This window comes from Symphalangus syndactylus, chromosome 2 (genome assembly GCF_028878055.3).
Source record: "Symphalangus syndactylus isolate Jambi chromosome 2, NHGRI_mSymSyn1-v2.1_pri, whole genome shotgun sequence".
In the NCBI taxonomy this organism is placed as follows: domain Eukaryota; kingdom Metazoa; phylum Chordata; class Mammalia; order Primates; family Hylobatidae; genus Symphalangus; species Symphalangus syndactylus.
The window spans coordinates 114,221,506-114,233,584 of record NC_072424.2 but is presented as its reverse complement, the minus strand read 5'-3'; the positions used below and the strand labels follow the sequence as shown (position 1 = coordinate 114,233,584).

General features: G+C 38.3%; 1 protein-coding gene and 1 long non-coding RNA gene across 13 annotated transcripts in view; both read left to right on the top strand.

The window, feature by feature from the left end:
* The window catches only part of MAP7 (microtubule associated protein 7), a 221,941-nt gene that overhangs the window by 166,249 nt on the left and 43,613 nt on the right, over window positions 1-12,079 (top strand). For all 12 annotated transcript variants that reach the window (XM_063622358.1, XM_063622360.1, XM_063622349.1 and 9 more), the window contains exons 4-5: window positions 8,603-8,766; window positions 9,588-9,705. In XM_063622358.1, the coding sequence (XP_063478428.1) occupies window positions 8,603-8,766; window positions 9,588-9,705 (282 nt within the window). The remainder of the gene's footprint in view (window positions 1-8,602; window positions 8,767-9,587; window positions 9,706-12,079) is intronic.
* LOC134733435 (uncharacterized) lies at window positions 1,036-6,652 on the top strand. Its single transcript, XR_010116869.1, has 2 exons — window positions 1,036-3,585; window positions 3,893-6,652. It is a non-coding gene; the product is annotated as an uncharacterized lncRNA (long non-coding RNA).

Below are 12,079 nucleotides of genomic sequence, written 5' to 3'. Positions count from 1 at the left end.
GTACAATTCAAGATGAGATTTGGGTGGGAGCACAGAGCCAAACCATATCACTCTACATGACAGTTGGACAGGAATTATTGATTATTGTAAAGGCTATCATTGTCTGCATTTATTGAATCCCTGCAATGTACATGGCACTATGCTAAGTGCTTTATATGTTACTGTGAGCCACAAAGCAGCCCTGTCAGGAAGTTGGTGCCATAGTAACTTGGGGGAACAAGGCCACAGAAGTCATTACTTGTTCAGTGGCACATAGCTTGTAAGTGGCAAGACTGGGGGTGGGCCCAAGTTCCTATGAAGCCAGAAACTGTCCTCTATCCACCACAGTACCTGCTTTTCATTTTTAATTCCTTTTCATACAGCATCACTGTGTATTTCTACATGGAGTCTAGATTGATAGTGGATTTCTCCTTTGTGTGGTACTGATATATTGTTACAGTGTCATTAAAATATCTTGGTGTCAGCAGCTCAGGGATGGGACTGACTCGTTTGTGTCCAGTATTTCAGGGTCTACAGTGGATTTTCATTTCATTTTATAATGTGATCCCATAGGCCAGGGATAAATTGTGACTTCAGAAGAGTAAAGATTAATATTAATCACAGTTCATTTTTTGGACATACTGTTCTTTTACAGAGCTGCCTCTTTATGAAATTAAGTGATTGTTAATGATTTGAATACTGAATGAGTTGTATTCATCTACTAGGGATGCCATAACAAAATACCATAGACTGGGTAGCTTAAACAACAGAAATTTATTTTCTCACAGCTCTGGAGGCTGCGCAGTCCAAGATCAAGTTCAGCTTCTGGTGAGGGCTCTCTTCCTGTCTTACAGTGGGCCACTTTGTCCTCACATGGTATTTCCTCTGAATCTGTTAGGTTAGGGTGCCATCTTTATGACCTCATTTAGTCTTAATTACCTCCTAAAGGTCCTGTTTTCAAATGTATTCACCTTGGGGGTTAGAGCTTCAGCATATGAACTTGGCGGGGGTGGGGGCGAGGTGGGCGGGGGTGGGGGTGAGGTGGGCAGGGAACAATTCAGTCAATAACAGTTGCTGAATTTTTTCGTGTATTCAAAATTATCATTTCTTAATGAGAAAATACATAACCTCAACATTATCCATAGGGAGTATTTTAACCTATTCTGAAATTCTTAACCCTAATAGGCTTGATTTTACACCTTCTAACTTATTTTTTAAACTTTATTTTTTTCCCTTTAAAAAAAAACTTTTTGTGGAAGGGCCAGGTATTAAAGTATTAAATCTCTTAGAATAAATTAACTTTTTATTTTTATTAAAATATCGAAATACTTTGTTATCCTTCCATTTAAAATATTGCATGACCTATATTTAGCAATAAGTCTGCACTCACCGGCATGCTCTGCAAATGGCAAGTGTTGTTTAATTTGCCTATTTGCTGTGTGACTGTTTAAAGAAAGCACTGCATTAGGATCGCACTTCCCGGTAGAAAGTAGTAGCGGAATTCAATAAAAGTTGGATAGACAAAGAAATATTCTTCCTTTAAAAGATTATTTGGGGTAAAACTAATTATTGTTGCAATAATGTCTAGCCCTACTGTGATTTATAGCACAACCTTAAGAACTACCTTTAATTTTCAAAACTGAAATTATAATGATGATGACGACAAAAACAACAGTAGCTAATATTTACTGAATGTTTACTATATGCAGAAAAGTATTCTAACCATATTAAGTGTAATTATTTTGTTAATCCTTATGGTGAATTTATGAGAAAGATCCTCTTTTTACCCACGTCTTGATCTGACAAAACTGAGGAATCGGGAGGTTAAGCAATTTACCCAAGACCAAACAGTTATGGGTGAATGAATCAGGAAGTATTTCCCAATGAATTATAAAATAATTATTAAGACCCTTGGATATGTTCAAGTTCTGAAAGGCACTATGGAGAGCACACACAAGAAGATTCTAGCCAGAGCAATTAGGCAAGAGACAGAAATAAAGACCATCCAAATTGGAAAGGAGGAGTAAAATTGTCCCTGTTTGCAGACAACATGGTCTTATATATAAAAACCCCTAAAAGCTTCGCCAAAAATCTCTAAGTATGGATAAATTAATTCAGTAAAATTGCAAGGTACAAAATTAACATAAAATCAGTAGTGTTTCTGTAACTCAGTGACAAACCAGTGGAAAAAGAAATCAAGAAAGCAATCCCATTTAAAGTAGCTATAAAAATAAAATAAAATACTTAGGAATAAATGTAACCAAGGAGGTAAAAGTTTGCTACAAGGAAAACTGAAAACACTGATGAAAAAAATTGAAAAGGTCACAAAATAGTGGAAGACATCTCATGTTCATGAATTGGAACAATTAATATTGTGAAAATGACCATACTCAAAGTGATCTACAGATTCAATGCAATTCCTACCAAAATACCAATGGAACCACAGAAGACCCCAAATAGTCAAAGCAATCCTGAGCAAAAAGAACAAAGCTGGAGGCATGGTATGACCTGACTTCAAAATATTAAGCTCTGGTTACACAACTATAATAACCAAAACAGCATGGTACTGCCATAAAAGCAGACACATAGACCAATGGAACAGAATAGAGAACTCAGAAATAAAGGCATGTATTTACAGCCAACTGATTTTCAACAAAGGTACCAAGAACATTCAGTGGGGAAAGGACAGTCTCTTCAATAAATGGTGCTGGGAAAACTGGATAATCCATATGCAGAAAAATGATACTAGACCCCTATCTCTCACCATATGCAAAAATCAACTCAAAATGGATTATAGACTACAATGTAACCTGAAACTACGAAACTACTAGAAGAAAGCATTGGGGAAATGCTTCAGGACATTGGTCTGAACAAAGAGTTTTGGGGTAAGACATCAAAAGCAAAGGCAACGAAAGCAAAAACAGACAAATAGGATTACATGAAGCCAAAAACCTTCTGCACAGCAAAGGAAACAACAGAAGAGACAGTGAATAGAATGAGAGAAAATATATGCAAACTATTTATTCGACAAAGCATTAACAACCAGAATATGTAAGGAACTCAATAGCAAAAAAAAAAAAAAATTCCAAATTAAAAATGGGCAAATGATCTGAATAGCATTTCTCAAAAGAAGACATAGAAATAACCAACAGGCATCTGCAAAAATGCTCAACATCACTAATTATCAGGGTAATGCAAATCAAAATCACAATGAGACATAGCACCCCAGTTAGAATGGCTGTTATCAAAAAGACAAAAAATAACAGGTACTGATGAAGATGCAGAGAAAGGGGAACACCAGTACACTGCTATAGGAATGTAAATTAGTGTAGCCACTATGGAAGACAGTATGGAAGCTCCTCAAAAAACTAAAAATAGAACTACAGGATGACCCAGCAATCCCACTACTGGATATATAGCCCAAAGAAAGGAAATCAGAATATCTAACAGACTATTCACGATAGCCAAGATATAGAAGTAACCTAAGTGTCCATCCATGGATGAATGGATAAAGAAAATGTGATATATATATATACAATGGAATATTATTCAACCATAAAAAAGAATGAAACACTGTCATCTACAACAACATGGATAAAACTGCAGGTCGCGCCAGGCGCGGTGGCTCACGCTTGTAATCCCAGCACTTTGGGAGGCCGAGGCGGGCGGATCACGAGGTCAGGAGATCGAGACCACGGTGAAACCCCGTCTCTACTAAAAATACAAAAAATTAGCCGGGCGTGGTGGCGGGCGCCTGTAGTCCCAGCTACTCGGAGAGGCTGAGGCAGGAGAATGGCGTGAACCCGGGAGGCGGAGCTTGCAGTGAGCCGAGATTGCGCCACTGCACTCCAGCCTGGGTGACAGAGCAAGACTCCGTCTCAAAAAAAAAAAAAAAAAAAAAAAAAAACTGCAGGTCACTGTGTTAGAAGTAAGACAGGCACAGAAAGACAAATATTCCATGTTCTCACTCATATGTGGGAACTAAAGAAAAGTGATCTCATGGAGGTAGTGAGTCGAGTGGTGCTTGCCAGGGGCTGGGAATAAAAGGTGGGCGGTTAAAGAGGTTTGTTAATGGGTACAAAACACAGCTAGATAGAAGGAATAAATTCTAGTATTCAATAGCACAATAGGATGACTGTTAACAATAATTTATTATATATATGATATATCTATAAGAGAAGATTTGAAATGTTCCCAACACAAAGAAGTAATAAATGTCTGAGGTGGTAGGTATCCTAGATACCCTGATTTGATTACTACATACTGTATGCATGTATCAAAATATCACATGTACCCTGTAAATAGTACAGTTATTCTACATCAATAAAAAACATAAAAAATAAAATTAAACCTATCAATAGGTAACTGGTTATAAAAAATAATGTGCATAGACAATGAAATACCATACAGCCACTAAAAAGCTTTAAAAAGAGGCTCAATAAAAATCAGTCACCTGCAGGTGGAAAGGTTTTCTTTAAAAAAATGTACTTTCTCGACAGGCACAGTGGCTCACGCCTGTAATCCTAGCACTTTGGGAGGCCGAGGTGGGCAGATCACGAGGTCAGGAGATCGAGACCATCTTGGCTAACACAGTGAAACCCCATCTCTATTAAAAATACCAAAAATTAGCTGGGTGTGGTGGCATACACCTGTAGTCCCAGCCAATCGGGAGGCTGAGGCAGGAGAATTGCTTGAACCTGGGAGGCAGAGGTTGCAGTGAGCCAAGATTGCGCTACTGGACCCCAGCCTGGGCAACAGAGTGAGACTCTGTCTCAAAAAAAAAAAAAAAAAAATTACCTTTGCTGCAGAGAAATCAGAACATAAGAAATGCTAGGCCAGGTGTTGTGGCTCAGGCCTGTAATCCCAGCACTCAGGGGGCTGAGACAGGAGCATCTCTTGAAGCCAGGAGTTTGAGACCAGCCTGGTCAATGTAGTGAGACCCTATCTCTACAAAAAAGAAAAAAAAATTTTGCTGAATGTGGTAGCATGCACCTGTAGTCCCCGTTAGGAGGCTGAGGCAGGAGGATTGCTTGAGCTCAGGAGTTTGAGGTTGCAATGAGCTGTGATGACACCACTGCACTCCAGCCCAGGTGACAGAGCAAGACCCTGGCTCTAAAATAAATACACAGATACGTAGATAGAAAAAGAGAAATGCTAAAGTTTGTGGTAGATGTCACAAGATCAGCAGTGAGCTCTGGAAGAGATGACACTTCTGCGGAAGACCTTAGAGTACAGCGTTTCTCCAAATGCCATCCATGGGTCACTTGTCTCAACTACCTGCGATATTTATCCAAAATCAAATTACTGGGCCTCATCCTAGAATTAGCACCTCTAAATATGAGAGGTGGAGCTCTGGAATCTGCGTTTGAACTAGACACTTTCCCCTTCCCCCTACACAGTTCCAACAGTAATTCTGACATATATTACAATTATGAGTATGCCTTCTTAAAAGATGGATCTGCTTGGATAAAAAATGATGACAGCTTTCCCAACAGGAAAATAACAGAGGCAAAGATCTGGGAGAAGCATGGTTTGAGGGGAGGTGCATTAAGGAGATGGGATCTAATTAGAATGCAGAGGCTATTTTGGAGAGCAGTGGGGAGGAAGGCCAAATAAGGATATTAAAGCCAAAATAGGACTGTAGAAATCAGAGGAGTTTAAATTTAGTGAAGAAATAGAGCCATGTATTAATAAGCCAGAAAGCCTGATGAAAACATTATTTAAGAAAAATTGATTTGTGAATTAACTCTTATTTTACAAATTTATCTTACCAGCTTTTAAATATATTCTTAATATTTTATAAACATCTTTATTTCTTATTTTCTCTTGTTGGCTTCTGGATCTCTTATAGGAGAGGAAAATATTATGTTCATAAATGTCCTCAAAGAATTTGAAATTTCCCTCAAAATGGGATATAAAACTCAAAGTCTATGTAGTTTGAAGGCTAAAAGTTAAAAAATAGATTTATCATACTGAATATCTCAAGGTACACATCTGATTCTTCTGCCTATGACCATCATACACTGTTGGTGGGTATATAAATTGATATGACCTCCACAGAGGACAGTATGACAGTATCTATCAAAATTTTAAATGTATGTTCCCTTTGATTCAGCTATTCTACATGGACATGCTCACACATCTACATAGAGATTTACGACAGCACATTGTTACTGCTCAGGGTCTGAATTCTTAAAATACTGGAAATAACTTAGATAACCTATCACTCAGTAGGTAACTGGTTATATAAAATAAGGTATAGTATATAGACAATAAAATACTATATAGCCATTAAAAAGATTGTTAGATTCATGTTTCATGTGTTGATATAGAAAAGTCTCTAAGATATATTTTAAGTGAAAAAAAAAAAAAAGCAAGATGCAGGCTGGGTGCGGTGGCTCCTTCCTGTAATCCCAGAACTTCGGGAGGCCAAGGCAGGTGGATCCCTTGAGCTGAGGAGGTCAAGACCAGCCTGGGCAATATGGCAAAATCCCATCTCTACTAAAAATACAAAAAATTAGCTGGGCATAGTGGTGCACACCTGTAGTCCCAGCTACCCAGGTGGCTGAGATGGGAGGATCACCTGAGCCTGGGAGGTCAAAGCTGCAGTGAGCCATGATTGTGCCACTACACTCCAGCCTCGGCAACAGAGTGAGACCCTGCCTCAAAAAGAGCAAGATGCAGAGCAGTAAGTGTACTTTGGTACAAGGTGCGTGGTGTACATTGTCAAAAAGTTGGAGGTGGAATGTAACAGGATCTCAGGTTAGAGGAAGACAGTTGTTTTACCGTTTATTATTTTGTGTTGTTTAAGCTTTGACAAAAGCTATCACTGTCAAAATTTATCCACCTTTTTAAGTGATTTAAAATGTTTAATATCATTAAAAGCCTTCCAGTAAGGTATTCCCATGTAGAAAATCCAAAAGGTATTATGTGCACTAGTGTGTGTGAGCAAAGTAAGTGCATCTTAAGAAAGTATCAGAATTATGTTCTACTTCTGTTAACTTTTAAGGTGTGTTCTCACAGTGGTATTTATTTTTTCAGCCGTTCAGTAAATACTTATTGTGTATACTATATGCCTTTTATTGAAGTGAGTTTTTAACTTGAGCTTGAGAATTTCCTTAGAACAATGAGCTTTGAAAATTGGTAGGAACCTTGAAGACCAGTGTCCTCATTTTAAGCAAAAGAAAGCTAAAATCCAAATGGACATGTCTGAGATCTCAGCGCCAGTTAGTGGCCTAGCTGCTGGGAGAACCAGTCCCAGTTCACTTCACAAACCACCCTGAATGATGCCGGGAGAACAAACTCACCTTGAATTTGTCCTTGTCCTTTTCTTCACCTAAAATAAAGTCAGTGCCGATCACTTTCAGTAGATTTCGTCCTCAAATGACTAACTTTGGAAAGATTTAATGGTATCAGAAATGCATTCTTTAATATTAAACATTTAGAGGAAACCAAAATATTCTAAATTTATGTATTTTCTTTTATTTTTTTGAGACAGAATCTCACTCTGTCGTCCAAGGCTGGAGTGCAGTGGCACAATCTCGGCTTGCTGCACATCTGCCTCCCAGGTTCAAGTGATTCTCGCACGTCAGCCTCCCAAGTACCTGGGACTACAGGCACATGCCACCACACCCTCGTAATTTTTATATTTTTAGTAGAGATGGGGTTTCACTATGTTGGCCAGACTGGTCTCGAACTCCTGACCGCCAGTGATCTGCCCCCCTCAGCCTCCCAAAGTGCTGGGATTACAGGCATGAGCCACTGCACCTGGCCTGTTTTTTCTTTTAAAAAGTAACATTTTAATTTCTATGCCATGTAGTGTCTCAAGATTTACACTTTAAATGTTGTTTGAGTTTTTTCCTTTTGCCTACAGTATTAATAACTCATAGATATTTTTAGCTATTACCGCTGAAGGAAGCAGCATATTGAAATAGCTTTGAGGGGGCACATCTTTTCCTAAAATGAGGAAAGAACCTGTATTATATAAAGAAGAAAAAATGCATCCTATTGTTGAACGATAATTTTGGATTGTATTTTTCATCCAGTTTTTGATATGGTTAAGTCTTACCTAACTAGATTGTGAGCTCCTCAGACACAAGGCCACCTGCTTGTTCGGTGCTTCCCATCCCTGAGCTGACTCAATGTGATAGACCTGTAAGGCACTTCAGATATCTTTCATCAACTAATTATTTTCTCCCAAATCCTTTTAATACTCAGAACCAATGCCATGTTGGAAAAAATGTAGTCATAGACTGGAGGATATCACATTGTTTTATAATAAAAAAGAGAGACAGATGGTACTATTGATTTTCAGGATTAAGACTAGAGCATGTGGTTAATGCCTTATTCTACGTATGAACTAGAGGGCTGCTTGCATTCCCAAAGAGTGGAATTCAGTACATCTTCAATCTCATTGTTAACATATTAAATTATGCTAAAAATTAACAGTAATACATTTTTCTTGGAAATTTTAGGGAAGCAAAGGCCATGCTTGGTTAATACAAAACCAAAGAACCCGTATTTGTTCATTGTAGACCACTCAATACAGCCCTAACTATTCAAGTTTGCAACCTGCCTGTATTTGATTTCCCTCTTTTTTTTTTTTTTTTTACCCTCCCCAAAGCTGCAAGAGAAATAGTGTGGTTAGAAAGAGAAGAGCGAGCCAGGCAGCACTACGAGAAGCACCTGGAAGAGCGGAAGAAGAGGTTGGAGGAGCAGAGGCAGAAGGAGGAGCGGAGGAGGGCTGCCGTGGAGGAGAAGCGGAGGCAGAGACTTGAGGAGGACAAAGTGAGCCGCCCCCGGGAAGAATATGAGTGGCTCCTCTAGTTCAGACATGCAGCAAACTTTCTGTGAAACTTTGCAATCAGGTGCAGGGTGCAAAGCAAAATGGTTTCAGAGTGATCAGCTTTACAGATGGCTATAGTTTCTAGGGAGTTCAGGGTGGGAGAGGTAGTGAATGGGCTGATTATTATTGCCACAGAAACTTTAAAAGCCCATTTCTCTGGTCCAAACCTATAACTTATTGAAGTGCAATTCGTCTGTACTGAGTATTAAGACCACTCCAAGTAATTGAGTTTCTGTAGTCTTTACCATTTGCAAACATTTACACATAGATTATCTCATTTAACCCTTACTCAATCCTTTAGCATGCATTATATGTCAGTTTGTATAAAAATAGAAATTTAGACTCAGAGTGGGTAAGTTACACAAGGTCATACAACTCAATAAGTCATGGGGTCAGGGTTACCCATGTTCTCAGATTCTGAACTGTTTTTTAAATATGGTATCATATGTGTTAAGCATCAGTTGAAGCTAAGACCTGCACTACCATGCTTACGTGTGTTCATGAAAGCATCACACCCTAGTAGTAGGCATCGTTTATTTGAATGCCTGTTGTTCACCAAGGGCTTTATGAACTGGGACCTAATGACTAAAGTGACCCTCCCAGGTTGACACTAGTCTCACCTTATGGTATAGAAGTTCAACTAGAGATCAAGAATAGTAGAGTGGGAATTGAAGTAGTACTCCTCACTCCATTCTGCCTTAAATTGAAGAAGCTTCAAACAACCAGCTGGAATCTAATCCTCGGCTCTTCTATTCCATTTAAGGAACGCCATGAAGCTGTGGTACGGCGCACAATGGAAAGGAGCCAGAAGCCAAAACAGAAGCGTAACTGTTGGTCGTGGGGAGGCTCTCTCCATGGGAGCCCTAGCATCCACAGTGCAGGTAAACAGTGACCACTTTCAAAATTAGTCTCTATTTTCCTGAAAGTAACAGTGTGTTTCCCTCTTTCTTCTAAATCTATGTTTGCGAAACAAAAATCCTGCTGAAATAATTAAACAACAATTAAATGAATCTTTCACTATTTGAGGATAAGAGGGTGATGGAGATAAGAAGTAAGGGTCTCTTTCCCTTAACACAGGCTAATTTTCTCATGTTACAAAATTCCTTAAAGGGAGAAATCTATGTAGTGTTTCCAAATAAACATGCTAGCTTCAACACTACATTATTTTAGTCTTCTAATTGCATTAGGGTTTCAGGATTATGGAATAAGTTAACTAGTTTTATCTTTTTCTCTGGAAGGATTATAGTTATATTGACTGACCAGAATCAATACTATGAGCTTATGTATTCTGACCCTCAAGTATATGCAACACTAATGCTCTGTAAGAAAATGTATAGGTTTATTGAGCTAGAAATAGTAAATGGCTAAGCTATTTCCTCCTTTCTGAATGGACATAAAATCATATTGAAATTTGGATTTACTGAAAGGCTTTATTTTTGTACTGTAAATTCAATACCCCTGGAATTTTACATAGTGTGTCAGTTTTTATTTTTTTTATTTGTGTGAATATGATAACCTTTTTTTTTAAATTTACTTTGAAAAATCATTGTTTTACATTCTGTCTCCAGGTGGTTTTGTTGAATCATCATTCTCCTCTCTCGATTTAGCAGGCCTGGACCACCACTTCATAACTTTTGGTGGTACTAGAAAAGCTGGTACAGACATCCCTGTGATTGCCAATTGCCTGACCTGTAGCTAGCACCTCGGACCTAGGGCCAATGCATCGATAGCTGAAGCATCACCACCTTAGTCATCACGCATGCTTAATACTCTAGTGCATAGACGTAGATCTGGGATTGGCACAGTGTTTCTTAAGTGTGATAATATGACTCAGGTGACTTAAAGGTGTTGAAATAAAGTAATTACACGTGGAATGTTTGCTTTCCCTTTAAACAATCATTTTGGTTTTCTATTTATATTTTTTATTTCTTTTTTCAATATCAGGATTAAACCTTTAAAAAATGTTTTTTAGCTAAAAAAATTACCTGGAATCAAAGTACATCCAGTTTAGCTTTTTTCCCCCTCAATCATTACTGCTTTTGCCACTTTTAGTTTTAAGCTAAATAACTGTGGACGTCTTTTTGTTTGTTTATTCTGTTCTCTTTCATTGTTAACATTTTATAGATCTTTTATAACTGCTTTATTAAAAAAAGAAATCTAGGATCAGGTGCAGTACCTCACGCCTGTAATCCTAGTGCTTTGAGAGGCCAAGGCAGGAGGATCCCTTGAGGCCAGGAGTTCAAGACCAGCCTGGGCAACACAGACCTCATTTCTACAAAAAATTCTTTTAAAAAATTAGGCATGGTGGCATGTTCCTGTAATCCCACCTACTTAGGAGGCTGAGGCAGGAGGATCACTTGAGGCCAGGAATTTGAGGATACAGTGAGCTAAGAGTATGCCTTTGCACTCCAACCTAGAAGACAGAGTGAGAACCTGATTCAGAAATGTAAGTTAAAAAATTAAAAATTTTTTTAAGTCTAAAGAATATCACCCCAACTTACTTTCTTATGACAGTGAACCAAATATGAAAGCACTTCTGTTTTCTTGGTTGTTCATGACCCAGCAGTAGTTGGTGGGGTACATATTAAATCTGTTATACAGATCATTTACATATGAGATTTTGTTGATGGGATATTTTTTTATATACCTTTCATACAGTAAACCTGGCAGGGTATATATTTTTATAATCATATTTTTGTTTTACATGACTTCCTGCTTTACATGTATACGGCAGATATATACTGTTAGATCATCAGACATTTTTGAGGAGATGTTAAGCTGCTTAGCTTAATTTTTTGCCTCCACACTCAAAGCTTAATATATGACATTTATTTCTACCACTCAAAAAAAGAGAAACCAGTGTTGCATTCGCAAGCTGTTGGGTAAAATTCATTTTAATATGGGTTGTGAATTATAATAAATTGTTCCTATACTGGAACAGAGAAGTTTGCCAGAAAATAAATGGGATTTGCCAAGTTCTCAAAGACCAGAAAATGATCTGCTATGATCCTGAGAACAGCAACCAGGTCTTATTCATTTTGAATACCCTTTACTTCACAACAATACCTGATCTATGATGGGTACTCTATCATGGTTTGCTGACCAACAAACACATCATAGAAACTGTCTACATTAAAATTCCTGTCTTGGCCAGCTGCTGGCCATCGACTAGCACTGGTCTGTAAAACTTGATACGATCAGCAGGGCGCAGTGGCTCACACCTGTAATCCCAGCACTTTGGGAGGCTGAGGCAGG